Source organism: Narcine bancroftii, chromosome 5, assembly GCF_036971445.1.
Source record: "Narcine bancroftii isolate sNarBan1 chromosome 5, sNarBan1.hap1, whole genome shotgun sequence".
NCBI classification, from domain to species: domain Eukaryota; kingdom Metazoa; phylum Chordata; class Chondrichthyes; order Torpediniformes; family Narcinidae; genus Narcine; species Narcine bancroftii.
Genome location: NC_091473.1, coordinates 83,361,753 through 83,380,132, shown reverse-complemented (window position 1 = coordinate 83,380,132; position 18,380 = coordinate 83,361,753). Strand labels below are relative to the sequence as shown.

The following is an 18,380-nucleotide window of genomic DNA, read 5'->3' as shown; positions in this document are numbered from 1 at the left end:
GCAGTCAAGGGGGTGGATATGAGGGAGAAACTTTGAAAGGTGAAGAGCCAGCAAGTCGCGCCATTCATCTGAGAGTCATCCAAGATCATCTTCCTTTCTTTCTTTTCAACATTTTTATTGAAATTGAAATTTAACATTGAAAAATACAGAGTACACAAGAATACAAAGTAAAAGTTAAAAAAAAACACAGATTATACCATTTCATCGAAGGTACACCACCTTCTCAATTAAACAAATTATATTACAGTAATATTTTCTATCATTATAAAAATGATCTAAACCCACTACCAAAAACAAAGCTGTTAAGCAAGTAGAGAAAAAATCCTAATCAAAGTAATAAATTACCTTTAATAGTCAACACTTCTGCATTCATATCAAATCAGAGATTCTGAAAATAATTCATTAAAGGTCTCCAGTGTTTGAAAATTTAAATTAAAATCAGAAATTGAGCATCTAATCTTCTCTAAATTTAAACATAACATGACATCACGTAGAGAATGAGTAAGAGTAGGTGGAGCAACATCCTTCCATCTGAGCAATACTGCCTGCCTCACCATATGAGAAGTAAAAGCTAATACATGCCTTTAGAGTTATGCCACTCTCTCCAACAATCTCTTTGGCTTGGCTTCGCAGACGAAGATTTATGAAGGGGTAAATGTCCACGTCAGCTGCAGGCTCGTTTGTGGCTGACAAGTCCGATGCGGGACAGGCAGACACGGTTGCAGCGGAAAATTGGTTGGTTGGGGTTGGGTGTTGGGTTTTTCCTCCTTTGTCTTTTGTCAGTGAGGTGGGCTCTGCGATTTGATGCATGTATCACAATGTGGAGATACATCTGTATAAAAATGAGATAATTTGACTTTGGACATGTGAGCTCTATGGACTACTTTAAATTGTAGGCGGGAGTTGCGGACACATAAAGATGAGGTATTAACCAATTTGAAAATTGTTTCTCAAGTTTCTTCAAAGATTAAAAGCTGTAGGTCCTGTTTCCAGGCTTTTAAAATTTTATCTAAAGGAGTCTTTCTTATTCCCAACAACATGGCATAAATGTTAGATAGGGAACCATTGTAAAAAGATTGTAAATTAAAAGTTACATTCATTCAGTTCTTATCAGTTCTTAGAGGGAATGCATGTAATCAAGATTGCAAAAAATCTCTAATCTGTAAATTACAAAAAATTGGCCACTTAGTAATCTATATTTAACTAACAGTTGTTCAAAAGAAGCAAGATTTCCTTCGATAAATACATCTTTAAAACATTTAATGCCTAATCTTAACATTCTTTAAAAGCTACGCCAATCATAAAAGGTTTAAAGAAATAATTAGAAAAAAATGGGACTAGAAAGAGAAAATCAAATTAAGCTAAAATGTATTCTAAATTGTATCCAGGTTCTCAAAGTATTTTTTAACCATTGAGTTATCAGTTAATTTATTTAAAGATGTAGGAAGTGAAGATCCAAAAAGGGAATACAGAGTTTTGTAATAGAATTAGATTCTAAAGAGATCCATATTGGACAGTCTTCACGTAAAAAATGTTTGAGAACCATTGCTCTAGACCCAATTGTTATTGAAATATTTTGCTTGAGAAAAATTGTCATTGGCCTACTTCCTTTGGAGTTATGAAACCATGCACATAACAAGTCAATTAGGTATGATTAAAACAGTGGTTTTCAAACTTTTTCTTTCAACTTACAGTGGTATGTGAGTGGATAGAAAAAGTTTGAAAACCACTGATCTAAATCAATGGGTGGGAAACAGATAACTTTCCCATTAACCCTGGAGTCAGGCAGGGTTGTTCTGTCTTATTTGGGTGCTGATGCCCTTTGCTGAATTGATCAGGAAGGATGAGAGCATAAGAGGAGTGACAATGCCAGGCAGCAGAACTCAGGACACAGTCTCCCTGTACATGGATGATGTTGCTGTTTTCTGTTCGGACACTTGATCCATCTGCAAATTGATCAGCATCTGTGGTTAATTTGTGTCCTCATCAGGCGCCAAAACCGGAAGAAGAGCAAGGCAATACTCTGGTCTGACCGGTCCACCATCCCTTATAGAGTCATATCAGACTACCTATCCGCTTTCAGGTGGCCACAAAGCCCGACTGTAAAGCTGCACAGAATACTCCTGTGCGGGTGTCGGGTAGCCATCTGAAACCAGAAAAGTTGGCCAGGAGAGTTACTTACCTAACCCTTCTCCGAGAGGTGTAACTAGCCTGCTTGCAGCATCGAGTGTGGCAGCTGAAAGCTGCCGGGTTGCCAGGGGGTGGGCTGAGGACATCGTGGTGATGTCATCAGCCATCGACCCTGGACGGGAGTTTTGAAAATACAGCAGTCATTTAGCAAATTCGTGGTGATCAGTACAGTTCAATTTTTTGCAGCCTAATAATCAGCCATGGTCTCAAACTGGTCTGATGCCGACGTCAGGTTTCTGCTGGAGATTTTAACATAGGAGGCACAGGAGAATGAGCTGACAGGGACTGTGAGGGATGGTGCCACATATGAGAGAGTGGTCACTGCACTCTCAGCCATGGCCATGCATGCACCAAAACTCAGGTAGTCACTAAGTTGAAAAATCTAAGGAAAAAATTTCATGCTGTCCTGGATCACAATCGCAGGAATGGCAGGGGAAGAATGGACTGGAAATTCGTCCAGCAATACCAAACCATCTGGGGCTCCAGCTGCTCAGCTGAACCTATTAGCATTGTCAGTGCAATTGAGATCCCCTCCTTGCAGGATCGCTTTGCAGAGGCATCTCAAGCTGCCAGTAGCATAGAAGATTCACCAGAGATACCGAACCAGGAGGTGCAGGACTCCAATGAGGATGCAGCTGGCACAGCCCAGAATGGCACCCAGGAAACCACATCACCACCCGCTGACCCTGCAAGTAGTGAGGCAGCACTCACACTGGTGGACACAGGTATTCTAGCTTTAAAAGGGATTTAAAGAGAACCACATTATTTAGGTACTGATGCACTTTTCATGATTTGCTCCTCAGCACCCAGTGCAAGACGCAAGAGGTGGAGGCCGACCAAGGTCCAAGTGATCGCAAAGGAGTATGTTCAAAGCCATGGAATAGGAGGAAGGGGAGTGGGACCATCAGCGAGCTGAATTGGCTGTGGAGCAGCAGAGAGAGCCGCTAGCTGAATTGAGGAGGCATGAAAGTGCTGTTCAGTGTTCAGAGGGTGACAAGCAGCTCCAGGTGGCCACATACCTTTCAACCACCATGGCGCAGCTCAGTGCAGCTATGGATAAGCAGTCGTCCATTTTCCAGGATTTCTTTGCACAAATGGCCGTCTATCCACCCCAGTACCCACACCCCTGTGGTTCACAATCCATCTACCTCCCCCATCTTGCTGGACCCCAATACCGTTCCACACCATCAGGTAATGGTGGTGGACACCTGGAGAGATTGAAGATGTTGGGGTGCAGTAGTGTCTCCCCACTCCCCTCCTGCTCCTCCTCTTCCTCAACTCCTCATTCATTCCTCTCATTTATGGAATAAGTCTTGATAATGCTGCCCCCAATCACCAGCCACTTCTGCCGTCAAATTGTGCAATTCTGTAAAGAGTAATGTGATTTGGCAGGTAATGGGTATTGAAAGTATATTTTTTGTCATCAGTTTGTTTACCAGCTGCATGGGGAGGTCATCGATGAATTTGTCCTGTTCCATGCTACAAAGGCACTTCTTTTGCACTAAGTTTTACTGTTAAATGTTAATGGCCCATTATCTATCTCAGTCATATATGAGAAAATTTCAGTGTTTTTAAATGTTTCCAGTGTAGTGGCAGTAACACTACTACTGAAAAAACACACAATCAGACGGGTTGAGCTCAGTGAGCAGAACTGATTTATTGCACGCTGCTGGGCTGGACTTATACTCCCAGCCCAGACCTGGCTGAGAACCACGCTGAGGGGCGCTGATGTCACCCGGGCGTCACGTGGTCCCCCAGCGCGGGTTTCTGAGCTTTGTGCTGAGAAGGGGAAACCCCCCCCCCCGACAGCGCCATTTTGGCTGACTGCCCCGCTGCGTGGATTACAAGCAAGGCCAGTTCACCTGCCTAGTGACCCTTATCTGCCTCAGTTATGTACGAGAATGTTTCAGTGTTTAATGTTTGCAGCCCTTTATCAACCATAGTTCTAAAAGAGAGAGGTTCAGTGTCTTTAAATGTTTACGGCACCTTATTTACCTCAATTATTTTACGAGAAATTTTCAGAGGGTGGTGGGGATGTGGAATGAGCTTCCGGCAGACGTGTTCGAGGCGGGATCATTGGTTACATTTAAGGAAAGACCGGATCGTTACATGGAGAGGAGGGGACTAGAGAGGTATGGACCGGGTGCTGGTCAGTGGGACTAGGAGGGTGGGGATTTGCTACGGCATGGACTAGTATGGCCGAACTGGCCTGTTCTGTGCTGTAAGTGGTTATATGGTTAAAAAAAAAAGATGTTCACTGTTTGCAGCCCTTTACCAACCTCAGTTCTATAATAGAAAGTTTTAATGTTCTTTAAAATATTTACAGACCCTTTTTGACCTCAGTTATGTAAGAGAATGTTTCAATGTCTAATATATACAGCCTCAGTTTAATAAGAGATTTTTCAAGTGTTATCGACAAATTGGTTTTATTAAAGATAAAAAGAATACATTTTTCTGCAGCCTCATTATTGCTCTGATCAAACGATGACATTTGAGCCCAGGCTGCTCATTCACCTCACAGCACTTGGTCTAGGATTGGGCTGGGAGGGGAGGGAAGGCGGTGGTGGGAGTTGGTTGTTGGATGTTTGGGGCAAACCTGCATCGCGCTGGCTCGCCATTAGATCCATCTCCCTACAGGATGGACATAATAGCCAAACGTAGGACCTGCACTGCAGTGGGTTGGGGATCATTATTGTCCTGGGTGCTGGGATATCTGCTGGAACCACCTGCCACTCAGGCAAAAAGTTCTCCTTGTTGAGTTCACATATATTGTGCAGCACACAGCAGGCAAACACTATTTCTGGGACAAACACAGTGGAAACATCAAGACACCTAGAAAGACAGTGCCAGCGGCCTTTCAAATGCCAAAGGCATGCTCCAACACTATCCAAGCAGAATTCAGCGCCTTGTTAAATCTTCGCTGGTCTGCATCCAGAACTCGATGCTGTGTGAAGCCCTTCATCAGCCAGGTTCTAAGGGGGTATGCCACATCGCCCACAAGATGAGCTGGGACCTCCACTCCATCAACATTCCTGGACACCTGCGTGGAGAAAAATACAGGGATGTCGTTAGTGCACCGACCTGCCCATTTAGCCACGAGGAATGAACTACGTCACTGCCAGTTGTGTGCAAGGGTATTCACTCATGTCACGTTCAAAGAGGTATCCACCCTGATCCTCCGCCTTTCTGTACAGAGGGGAGTTGGCAAGCACGCGTGCATCATGTGTGCGGCCAGGCTGGCACGTTTAGGTGCCAGAAAGCCACCCATTTCATGCCCAGCTAAACATGCCAGCTGGACTCTGCTAGCCACGCAAGCAGGTGGGTAATCTTCAGCGGGACATCTGAAAGCAGCTAGTACTGCTATACTGGCACGGGTGTAACTCATTCCCCCGCACTTCCACCCTGGTAGTCACCAGAGCAGTTTTCTGGTTCATGTGGGGATCCAAAAGGGTCCAAAGAGTCACTGTGTACAAGTCACCAGACAATGGGGGCAAGAGCATATCCAATGTGGCCCTCACTCTGATGATCACCTTAGTATGCATGCAACCAAAGTATGAGGGCACCAAGTGCCGTCATATGCTGAGGTTCTACCTGATCCAGGTATTGCAAAAGATAGGCCTACCCTAATGTCTTGTAATGCCCCAGTCAGCTGGACTTTGTCACACCATCTGTCACTCATGGAAACAATTTTCCACACCAACATCTTTTTTTTTTATTTGTCACACTATGAACCATATTGACCAAAATACACATAAACCTTTCCCTCTTGAATATATGTCATTTTCTCCCTTTTTTCCCCCCATCCTTCCCTCCCTCCTTCCCACCCATTCAATGTTCAACATATATGATACATTAAACCCATTAAACAATGTCATCAGACAATGAATATAAACAAGAAAATTGTATCATCTACTTTTACACACTGGGTCAGTTCATTTCGCCTTCTTCTCATTCTGTCATTTTAAATGGTGGAGGTCCGCGGTAGGACTTCTCTGTTGTGTTCCATGTACGGTTCCCAAATTTGTTTGAATACTGTGATGTTATTTCTTAAATTATATGTTATTTTTTTCCAATGGAATACATTTATTCATTTCTATGTACCATTGCTGTATTCTGATATCCAGGTTGACATAATACATTTTTTTTGCTACAGCTAAGGCTATCATAATACTTTTTTGTGCTCCATCCAAATCGAGTCCAAGTTCTTTACTTCTTCTATTACTTAGAAGAAAGATCTCTGGATTTTTTGGTATGTTGCTTTTTGTGATTTTATTTAATACTCGATTTAGTTCTTCCCAAAACTTTTCAACTTTCTCACATGCCCAAATTGCATGCACTGTTGTTCCCGTTTCCTTCTTACAGCGAAAACATCTATCTGATACTGTTGGGTCTCATTTATTTAACTTTTGGGGCGTGGCGTATAGCCTGTGTAACCAATTATATTGTATCATGCGTAACCTCGTGTTTATTGTATTTCTCATAGTTCCAGAGCATAGCTTTTCCCATGTTTTATTCTTTATGTTTAGATCTTGTTCCACTTTTGTTTGGGTTTACAGCTTATTTCTTCGTTCTCTTTCACTTGTAGTTTGAAGTACATGTTTGTTATAAATCTTTTAATTATCATGATGTCTGTAATCACAAATTCAAAACTGCTTCCTTCTGGTAACCTCAGTCTGCTTCCCAATTTGTCCTCAAAGTAGTTTTTCAGTTGGTGGTATGCAAACATTGTACCGTGAGTTATACCATATTTGTACTTCATTTGTTCAAAAGATAATAATTTATTTCCCGAAAAACAAATTTCTATTCTTTTGATCCCTTGTGATCTATTGTGAAAAGGATTAGTTGATTTTGCGTCAATATTAATTTTGGTAGTTGATAATTTGTTTTTTTCCTTTCTACGTGAATCTTCTTCCAAATGTTGAGAAGATGGTGCAGTACTGGTGAATTCCCCTGTTGCACCAGCTTTTCATCCCACTTATATAGTATATGTTCAAGTACCGTCTCCCCCATTTTATCTAGCTCTAATCTGGTTTTTCCCTTGTTTGATAAAAATCTGATAGGTATCTTAATTGTGCTGCTCTCTAATAATTCTTAAAGTTTGGTAGCTGTAAGCCCCCTTGTTTGTACCATTCTGTTAATTTATCTAGCGTGAAGCAAGGCTGCATTCTTGCACCAACCCTCTTTTCAATCTTCTTCAGCATGATGCTGAACCAAGCCATGAAAAACCTCAACAATGAAGACGCTGTTTACATCCGGTACCGCACGTATGGCAGCCTCTTCAATCTGAGGCACCTGCAAGCTCACACCAAGACACAAGAGCAACTTGTCCGTGAACTACTCTTTGCAGACGATGCCGCTTTAGTTGCCCATTCAGAGCCAGCTCTTCAGCACTTGACGTCCTGTTTTGCGGAAACTGCCAAAATGTTTGACCTGGAAGTCAGCCTGAAGAAAACTGAGGTCCTCCATCAGCCAGCTCCCCACCATGACTACCAGCCCCCCCACATCTCCATCGAGCACACTAAACTCAAAACGGTCAACCAGTTTACCTATCTCGGCTGCACCATTTCATCGGATGCAAGGATCGACAACGAGATAGACAACAGACTCGCCAAGGCAAATAGCGCCTTTGGAAGACTACACAAACGAGTCTGGAAAAACAACCAACTGAAAAACCTCACAAAGATTAGCGTATACAGAGCCATTGTCATACCCACACTCCTGTTCGGCTCCGAAACATGGGTCCTCTACCGGCATCACCTACGGCTCCTAGAACGCTTCCACCAGCGTTGTCTCCGCTCCATCCTCAACATTCATTGGAGCGACTTCATCTCCAACATCGAAGTACTCGAGATGGCAGAGGCCGACAGCATCGAATCCATGCTGCTGAAGATCCAACTGCGCTGGGTAGGTCACGTCTCCAGAATGGAGGACCATCGCCTTCCCAAGATTGTGTTATATGGTGAACTCACCACTGTCTACCGAGACAGAGGTGCATCAAAGAAGAGGTACAAGGACCACCTAAAGAAATCTCTTGGTGTCTGCCACATTGACCACCACCAATGGGCTGATATCGCCTCAAACCGTGCATCTCAGCACCTCACAGTTCGGCAGGCAGCAACCTCCTTTGAAGAAGACCGCAGAGCCCACCTCACTGACAAAAGACAAAGGAGGAAAAACCCAACACCCAACCCCAACCAACCAATTTTCCCTTGCAACCGCTGCAACCGTGTCTGCCTGTCCCGCATCGGACTTGTCAGCCACAAACGAGCCTGCAGCTGACGTGGACATTACCCCTCCATAAATCTTTGTCCGCGAAGCCAAGCCAAAGAATCCTCGGTTTCCCCCACTTTCCATAAGAATTTCCTTATTATTTTCTTTAGCTCCTTGAAGAATTTCTCTGTTAGTTGAATTGGTAACGATTGAAATAGGTGTTGTATCCTTGGGAAGATATTCATTTTAATGCAGTTTACCCTTCCTATCAGAGTTAGTGGTAAATACTTCCAATGTTCTAAGTCATCTTGTAATTTCTTCATTAATGGCTGACAGTTTAATTTGTAATTGCATAGACGGGGAAAGATCCACTAACACCAGCATCGTATAGACCAATATCTCTACTCAACACAGATTATAAGATAATAGCTAAACTATTAGCAAACAAATTGGCCAACTGTGTACCAAAAATAGTAAAACTAGATCAAATGGGATTTATTAAGAAAAGACAAACAACGGACAAATATGTGTAAGTTCATTAACTTAATCCATGCAGTACAAGGAAACAAGACGCCAACAGTGGCGATTGCCTTAGACGCAGAAAAAGCCTTTGACAAGAGTAGAATGGAATTATTTATTCAAAGTACTACAGAGGTTCAACCTACCAGAGAAATATATTAATTGGATTAAAGCATTTTATAAGGGACCATTGGCGAAGGTGACAGTAAATGGATATATATCAAACCAATTTAAATTAAGCAGGTCAACTAGGCAGGGATGTCCACTATCTCCCTCACTGTTTTTACATTAGTTATAGAACCATTGGCAGAACTGATAAGAACAGAAAATAAAATAAGAGGAATAAAAATAAAAGAGGAATATAAAATCAGACTATTTGCAGATGACGTCATGACTTAACAGAACCAGAATTATCAATAAAAGAATTACATATGAAATTGAAGGAATATGGAGAAGTATCAGGGTACAAGATCAATGCAAATAAAAGTGAAGCGATGCCAATGAATAATGCGGATTTCACAAAGTTTAAGAAAGAATCACCATTCAAATGGCAAACACGAGCAATCCGATACCTAGGTATTCAACTAGATAATAATCTAGGCCATCTATACAAATTAAACCAACACCTTTGATCACAAGGCCATCAGGCAGTGGTCAACACAGATATTCCTGCAGACAGTGAAAGACAAGGACTCGATGAACCCCATTTGGTGCTTCCCTGAGCCGGCTGCCCAGGTAATCTGGCAGAATATTTCATCACCAGTGCTTACAAATAAGCAGCAGGACTTGGTCTGGCTGGCATTAAGAGGAGCACACCCAGTCATATCCTTCCTGTATGATCGGAACATCACCTACAAAGCGCATTGTCCTAGAGATGACCGTGGTGGAGTGGAGTCACCCACGTCTTTGCAGAATGCAGATTCGTGAAGAGTTTTTGAAGAAGGATGCAAGGGTCTTTGTCACAGTTCATCCACTGCAGCAGCATGGCTGCAAGCAGTCCCAGAGAGTCAGACAAACAGAACTGTTGGAAGCCCATCAACTTGATGAAAGACGCACTTTCATCTGCCTGAAACCTGTTGGCTTATTGGCTCACAGAGAAGTCAGCGAGGGAATGTTGCCAACTAGCACATTCCAGGTTGCAGGATTATTTGCTGAGGAACGTACTGAGGCTTGGTGGAGCCAAAGCAGAACCACAGTCTGGAGTCCTACCATTATTAGGCATTGAGGAACAGAGACGAGGGAAAGCCCCATAAACACAAAGGAGGGAGATGTGATAAGGTGCCACAGTGACGGTACTTATGCAGTGACGGGAATATATGGATGTGAAAGTAAGGGTGGGAACAGACTGAACGGTTTTCCTTTTTTAAGCAATTTATTAGAAATAAAGTCTACTTTTGGTAAAAAAAAATTTTTCTGAAGGCTAACTGGCTAATATTTACTCATATTCTTGTCACCCAATGTTTTGAATTTCAAATCCTGCAGAATCTTTCCAGAAACTTGGGAATTTTGGAAAGATTACACCCAATGCATCTATTGGTTTTATAGCCACTTTTTTTTTAGGATCTTGGGATGGAATCCTGGAGAATAATCAGCCTTTAGTATCATTAGTTTGGCTAATAGTAAAGCTCTAATGATGATCACACGATTCAATTACTCCCCTGTATTGTTTAGAATTAATGGGAAGCAGGTCATTTGAATTGTTCATTGTCACATTTATCCAGATACAGTGAAAAGCTTAATTTTTCATGCTATTCAAGTATACCAAAACATTCTTAAACAGCAAGTTGTGCAATAATAAAACAAAAGTATAGGATGTACACTTTACAGATAACAGCAGTCAGAATGCAAGGTACAGTGTCTCAAAAAGTCAAAGATGCAGTTGCATTTATCATGACATCCATTGTCAAAATATCTGTTTAATTCATAATTGTTTTCCCAGCTTACTTTTCTCCATGCAATTTCTCTCTTTTATGTTTTCCTGTCTACATACTTCAAGAGACTCTTAATCTCAGTTTCAATATTTCTTGCAACTTGGTCCTCCTTATGTACTTTCTGCTCAATCATTTTTTTTTAGCCCCTCCAGCTGGATTCTGACTTTATCCCAATCTTCGTACCAACCACTACACTTTGTCACTTAAATATGTTTTTCTTTTCAATAAAATACCTCCCTTAACTTTCCATACATCATCATGAATCCTTTATCTCACTTAAAAAAGTATCTGAGTGAGTAATTTAAGTGCAGTCATCAACAATGCAGCGGAACATCAAAGAGCGGCCACTGCAAAATCAGTTGACGCTTGCGAGTGGATTCGCAAATCCAAATGGAGAGGGGAGATGTGGTTGTCCGACAAGGGATAAAGGGCAACTCAGGAGGGGAAGGGGAGATTGGGGATAAAGAAGATAGAAATAGGAGAATAAGGAAAATGTTGGATGTTGTAGGAATGTTGTCTGGTAAAGAGTTGAAAATAAGAAAACAGAAATGGAAAAGGAGGAAAGGTAATGATGGAAAAATGGAAAGAGAAGATAAACAAAATATAAAATGGCTACGCTGAACTATATGACTCTAAATATTAATGGAATACATAACCAAATTAAAAGGAAGAAACTACTAAATTTACTGAAAAAGGAAAAAATAGATATAGCATTTGTCCAAGAAACACACTTAACTGAATTGGAGCACAAGAAATTAAAGAGAGATTGGGTAGGACATGTAACAGCAGCATCGTATAATTCAAAAGCAAGAGGAGTGGCTATATTAATTAGCAAAAATGTGCCATTTAAAATAGAAGAGGAAATAATAGATCCAGCAGGGAGATATGTTATGATAAAATGTCAGATATATTCAGAGCTTTGGAATCTACTTAATATATATTCACCTAACGAAGAAGATCAAAAGTTTATGCAAGATATCTTTTTGAAGGTAGCTAATACGCAAGGGAACATAAGATTCATGTAGAAAGAAATAAAATAAATTACCAAATACCAAAACTAATATTGACGCAAAATAAGCTACTCCCTTTTACAATAGACAACCTTGCCTTTAGAAAATGGGAAAAAAAAGGGATTAAAAGAATAGAAAATTGTTTTTCAGGAAGTAGATTCTTATCCTTTGAACAAATGAGAGATAAGTACAATATAACTGGAGATACAGCGCTGGCATATTACCAACTGAGATCCTACTTGAAAGATAAATTAGGAAGCAACTTGAGTTTACCAGAGGGAAGTAACCTTGAATATGTGATTACAGATACAATGTTAATCAAAAGATTTATAAAAAATATGTATATTAAACTGCAAGAAAAGGAGAATGAGGAAACAAATGGTAAAACTAAACAAAAATGGGAACAAGATTTAAATATAAAGATAAAAAAGGAAACATGGGAGAAGTTATGCTCTGGAACGATGAGAAATACAATAAATACGAGGCTGCGTATGATACAATATAATTGGTTACACAGACTATACATTACACCGCAAAAGTTAAATAAATGGGACCCAACAGTATCTGATAGATGTTTTCGATGTAAAAAAGAAAGGGGAACAACAATTCATGCAATCTGGACATGTGAGAGAGTAGAAAAATTTTGGGATGATCTCAATCAGATATTAAATAAAATAACAGAAAACAATATACCAAAGAATCCAGAGATCTTTCTCCTAAGCAACATAAAAAATAAAGAATTTGGAATTGACTTGGAAGATGCACAAAAAAGATTTGTCAAGATAGCCCTAGCCGTAGCAAAAAAATGTATTATGTCAACCTGGAAATTGGAAGATAATTTGAAAATACAACAATGGTATATAGAAATGAATAAATGTATTCCATTAGAAAAAATAACATATAGTTTAAGAAATAATATTGAAATATTCGAACAAGTATGGGAGCCTTACATTAAATACAATAGCGAAAACCTACCGGGAACAAACATTACCTAAGTTGATGGAAGGAGAAGAAAAGAAAAGAATGGACTCAGTAGAATTTCTGGTGTATTTTTGTTGAATGACAACATTGTCTAACTGAATTAATGCAACCTAGATTGTATACCTAAAATGGATGAGAGGGGGGGGGTGGGGGGGTGGCTTGGGAGGAGGGAGGGGGGAGGGAGAAAAAGTCACTGTAAATGTGTGGAAAAGAAAAAGTGTATATCATGGCTATTGTGATTTATGGTGTGAAAAATAAAAAAGTTTAAAAAAAAACAATGCAGCGGAACATCAACTCAAAATTAAGATAAACGTGGTCCATTTTTAGTTGGCGTCAGTTCAATGGTCTTCAGTGTCTTGATGAGTCAGTGGTAAAGAAGGCAACTGCAATGCTGGTATTCATTTCAAAAGGAATAGAATATATGAACAGAGATGTGATGTTGAAAGTTTAAGGCACTGGCGAAACCACACAGTATTATGAACTGTTTTGGGCTCATCATTTGTGCTGATGTTGGAGAAGGTTCAAAGCAGGTTCACTAAGATGATTCCAGGAATGGGAGGGTTATCATAAGAGAGGTGTTTGACAGCTCTTGGCATGTATTCATTAGAATTTAGGAGAATGGTGGGGCAGAAATCTCACTGAAACATTTTTAATATTGAAAAGCATGGACAGAGTAGATGTAGAGAGGTTGTTTCCCATGGTGGGAAGAATCTGGGACAAAAGAGCACAACTTCAGGATTGAAGGGCATCCGCTTAGAGGATGCGGAGGAATTTCTTCAGCCAGAGGGTAGTAAATTTGTGGAATCTATCACCACAGATGGTTGTGGATGCTAGGTTATTGGGTGTATTTAATACAGAGAGGGATAAGTTGGTTCTTGATTAGCTAGGGCATCAAAGATATTGGGGAGAAGGCTGGGCAGTGGGGCTGAATGGGGAAATGGCAGGGCAGTCTCAATAGGGTGACAAGACATCCAGTTTTATGTCAGACAGTCCAGCTTTTGAGCAATCTGTCCTCCGTCCAGCACCACCTTGAGCTGGATATTAATTTGTCCTCCATTTGGGGGTGTAGGGTCAGAAAGGGCAAAGGAGGGGGGGCAGTTACCTTGTTAAATGTGGCATCACGGGGATGGTGGGCCATGCACAGTCATGTTTCTTCTTGAGCGCACACGTGAGTGCCAGCTAGTGCATGGGTGATGGATTGGAGTATCAGGGCTGGCTGACGCAAGCATGGTGGGTTACTTTACTGGGGCCAGTTGGCGCATACGCAATAGACCCACAGACGGGGGAACGTCTAGCGCAGACACGTAGTTCTGGTGCGATCGGCAGTGCTTCAGTTAGCCAGTCAACATTAAATGGAGCAGTGGCAGGCTTTGAAGGAGGGCAAGTGAGGCTCCATATTCATTTCTTTCAGTTCTTTATTTATGAATGCATGTATTGTATGCGTAGTGCACAAAAAGGAAAACCAGTAACCACAAAGTCTAGGCAGAGGGAATGATAGGCTTTAATGTACAGAGGAACCTTGCTGGCCCGGATCCAGGTATAGGAATTTTGGGGAGAGGTACCTCGAGCTTTATGGCCCAGGACCTCGGGGGAGGAGTCACAGAGTACGAGTCATCAGTGGGCGGGCCAGCTCCAATATATACAGTTCTCAATCATAACTATATACAATGGAGGAAACATATCACCACAGTATGTAATATGCAGAATGCTAAATTATTGAAGGGAGAAAAGGGCTCTAGAAGAAAGATCACTGATTTATGTTGAAATAGCTAGGTTTTTGCTGGATTTGTATGTTTCATGTTCAAATTTTTATTTAATAAAATAACTCAGGTGATCATCTGTTTGCATTTGTTGTTTTGATGCATTTGTTGTTTTTACAACAAGGTTTAAATTTTATTTTTTTAAAAACACACTTTTATGTCTTCTTTTCTTTGGCTTGGCTTCGCGGACGAAGATTTATGGAGGGGGTAAAAGTCCACGTCAGCTGCAGGCTCGTTTGTGGCTGACAAGTCCGATGCGGGACAGGAAGACACGGTTGCAGCGGCTGCAGGGGAAAATTGGTTGGTTGGGGTTGGGTGTTGGGTTTTTCCTCATTTGCCTTTTGTCAGTGAGGTGGGCTCTGCGGTCTTCTTCAAAGGAGGTTGCTGCCCGCCAAACTGTGAGGCGCCAAGATGCACGGTTTGAGGTGTTATCAGCCCACTGGCGGTGGTCAATGTGGCAGGCACCAAGAGATTTCTTTAGGCAGTCCTTGTACCTTTTCTTTGGTGCACCTCTGTCACGGTGGCCAGTGGAGAGCTCGCCATATAACACGATCTTGGGAAGGCGATGGTCCTCCATTCTGGAGACGTGACCCACCCAGCGCAGCTGTACTTTTATGTTCTTTCTTTCTTTTTCTTTGGCTTGGCTTCGCGGACGAAGATTTATGGAGGGGGTAAAAAGTCCACGTCAGCTGCAGGCTCGTTTGTGGCTGACCAGTCCGATGCGGGACAGGCAGACACGATTGCAGCAGTTGCAAGGGAAAATTGGTTGGTTGGGGTTGGGTGTTGGGTTTTTCCTCCTTTGCCTTTTGTCAGTGAGGTGGGCTCTGCGGTCTTCTTCAAAGGAGGCTGCTGCCCGCCAAACTGTGAGGCGCCAAGATGCACGGTTTGAGGCGTTATCAGCCCACTGGCGGTGGTCAATGTGGCAGGCACCAAGAGATTTCTTTAGGCAGTCCTTGTACCTTTTCTTTGGTGCACCTCTGTCACGGTGGCCAGTGGAGAGCTCGCCATATAATACGATCTTGGGAAGGCGATGGTCCTCCATTCTGGAGACGTGACCCATCCAGCGCAGCTGGATCTTCAGCAGCGTGGACTCGATGCTGTCGACCTCTGCCATCTCGAGTACCTCGACGTTAGGGGTGTGAGCGCTCCAATGGATGTTGAGGATGGAGCGGAGACAACGCTGGTGGAAGCGTTCTAGGAGCCGTAGGTGGTGCCGGTAGAGGACCCATGATTCGGAGCCGAACAGGAGTGTGGGTATGACAACGGCTCTGTATACGCTTATCTTTGTGAGGTTTTTCAGTTGGTTGTTTTTCCAGACTCTTTTGTGTAGTCTTCCAAAGGCGCTACTTGCCTTGGCGAGTCTGTTGTCTATCTCATTGTCGATCCTTGCATCTGATGAAATGGTGCAGCCGAGATAGGTAAACTGGTTGACCGTTTTGAGTTTTGTGTGCCCGATGGAGATGTGGGGGGGCTGGTAGTCATGGTGGGGAGCTGGCTGATGGAGGACCTCAGTTTTCTTCAGGCTGACTTCCAGGCCAAACATTTTGGCAGTTTCCGCAAAGCAGGACGTCAAGCGCTGAAGAGCTGGCTCTGAATGGGCAACTAAAGCGGCATCATCTGCAAAGAGTAGTTCACGGACAAGTTTCTCTTGTGTCTTGGTGTGAGCTTGCAGGCGCCTCAGATTGAAGAGACTGCCATCCGTGCGGTACTGGATGTAAACAGCGTCTTCATTGTTGGGGTCTTTCATGGCTTGGTTCAGCATCATGCTGAAGAAGATTGAAAAGAGGGTTGGTGCGAGAACACAGCCTTGCTTCACGCCATTGTTAATGGAGAAGGGTTCAGAGAGTGTGTATATATCATTTATATGGTAACATGACCATATTGTCCTACTTCTTGGAAATGGCCACCTATGACCATACAATTGAGTTAAATTAACAACCTGTATTTGTCTTGATCAAAAAGAAATAGAAGTATAACATATGCCACCTCCAATGCAACACAGCGCAATAGAAGTAAATATAGCTGGGCCAAAATGAATAGCCCTTGAACTGCAGCGCCTCACTGACCTTCACACCAAATACCAGCTGGCCATCCTTTTGTACACGCGTCCAGTCCTAAAGGCAGTTTGTTCTCTATTCAGCAGGAGGCTGAAATTTGGGCGGCCAAGTCAGCCGACTGAACCCGAGAATAGAATAGTTAATGCAGGAAGCAGCGACGTCGGAGTTGATTCGGATCCGGGAGGGAGTCGATCGGGTCACGTCAGTCGATTCCGTCATCGTACGCGGTGACATCACAGCGCTGGCGTGGTGGGGCTATGATTCTGGTGAGAAGCGGCTTATTCCTGGGTGCAGCCCGTGACTTGGTCTTGCTTCCGAGCCTTTCGGAATGCGGTATCTCCCATGTACTCACCGTGGACTCGCAGGAGCCCCCGCCTCTGGGGAACGTTTGCTCGAAGTTTGTGCAGGCGCTGGACGAGCCTTGCACCGACCTGCTGAGCTTAATGGATGAATGCGTGGACTTTGTGCAGGAGGCGCATGGGGCAGCGGGAGCTGCCGTGTTGGTGCATTGGTAGGTGACTCCTTAGGCCACAACCTCTCTGGCTTGGTGTGTGTGCGGCAGCCTACACATAACATTACATGGGTAAACGGGGAAAGAAGCTGAGAGAGGGATGGGGTACAGTGTCAGAGGAAGAGTGGGCAAGGAAGGGAGGAATAAGAAAAGTTAGTGAGAGGAAGAAAAACGAAGTACAGGGCTGGGCAAAGAAGAGATGGTAACAGTAGAACCAGATGGTGGGGATTACTTACCTAAAATTTAAAAAAATCATATTTGTTGGATATAGGAACATAGGAAGTAGGAACAGGAGGAGGCCAAAAATGGCCCATCGAGCCTGCTCCGCCATTCAATACGATCATGGCTGATCTAATTTATGACCTAACTCCACCTACCTGCCTTCTCCCCATATCCCCTAATTCCTCTATCATGTAAAAATTTATCTAACCGAATTTTAAATATGTTTAATGAGGCAGCCTCAACCACTTCCCTGGTCAGATAATTCCAAACATTCACTATTCTCTGGGAAAAAATATTTTTCCTCATCTCTGTCCTAAATCTACTCCCCCAAATCTTGAGACTGTTTCCTCTCGTTTTAGTTTCTACGGCCAGCTCAAAATACCTTCCTACATCTATCCTATCCATACCCTTCATAATCCTATATGTTTCTATAAGATCTCCTCTCATTCTTCTGAACTCGAGCAAATACAATCCTAGATGATTTAATCTTTCATCATAAGTCAACCCCTTCATCCCAGGGATCAACCAAGTAAACCTCCTCTGGACCGTCTCCAAAGCCAGTATATCCTTCCTCAAATATGGAGACCAGAACTGGACACAGTACTCCAGGTGCGGTCTCACCTGTACCTTATACAGTTGCAACATTACCTCCCTACTCCTGAATTCAATTCCTCTAGCGATGAAGGCCAACATTCTATTTGCCTTCTTAATAACCTGCTGCACCTGCAACCTAACTTTTTGCGATTCATGCGCAAGCACTCCCAAGTCCCTCTGCACAACAGCATGCTGTAGTTTTTCACCCTTTAAATAATCAGCTCTTTTATTTTTCTTGTCAAAGTGGATAACCTCACACTTACTAACATTGTACTCCATCTGCCAGACCTTTGCCCACTCATCCAGCTTAACTATATCCCTCTGCAGACTCTCCACATCCTCATTACAATTTGCTCTTTCACTCAATTTGGTGTCATCTGCAAACTTGGCTACAG

At 42.6% G+C, this 18,380-nt stretch overlaps 1 protein-coding gene and 1 long non-coding RNA gene across 3 annotated transcripts in view; one reads left to right on the top strand and one right to left on the bottom strand.

Annotated features, from left to right (window-relative positions):
- Positions 1-4,599: 4,599 nt before the first annotated feature.
- On the bottom strand, positions 4,600-17,084 carry LOC138763638 (uncharacterized). The gene is made up of 2 exons (XR_011357690.1): positions 16,668-17,084; positions 4,600-5,230 (listed from the first exon to the last, which is right to left on the bottom strand). It is a non-coding gene; the product is annotated as an uncharacterized lncRNA (long non-coding RNA).
- Positions 16,878-18,380, top strand: part of dusp12 (dual specificity phosphatase 12) — a 29,080-nt gene continuing 27,577 nt past the window's right edge. Inside the window, exon 1 of one of the 2 annotated variants that reach the window (XM_069938115.1) lies at positions 16,878-17,169. In XM_069938115.1, the coding sequence (XP_069794216.1) occupies positions 16,916-17,169 (254 nt within the window). In that variant the 5' untranslated portion in view covers positions 16,878-16,915. The remainder of the gene's footprint in view (positions 17,170-18,380) is intronic. The other variant, XM_069938116.1, reaches the window with a different exon arrangement.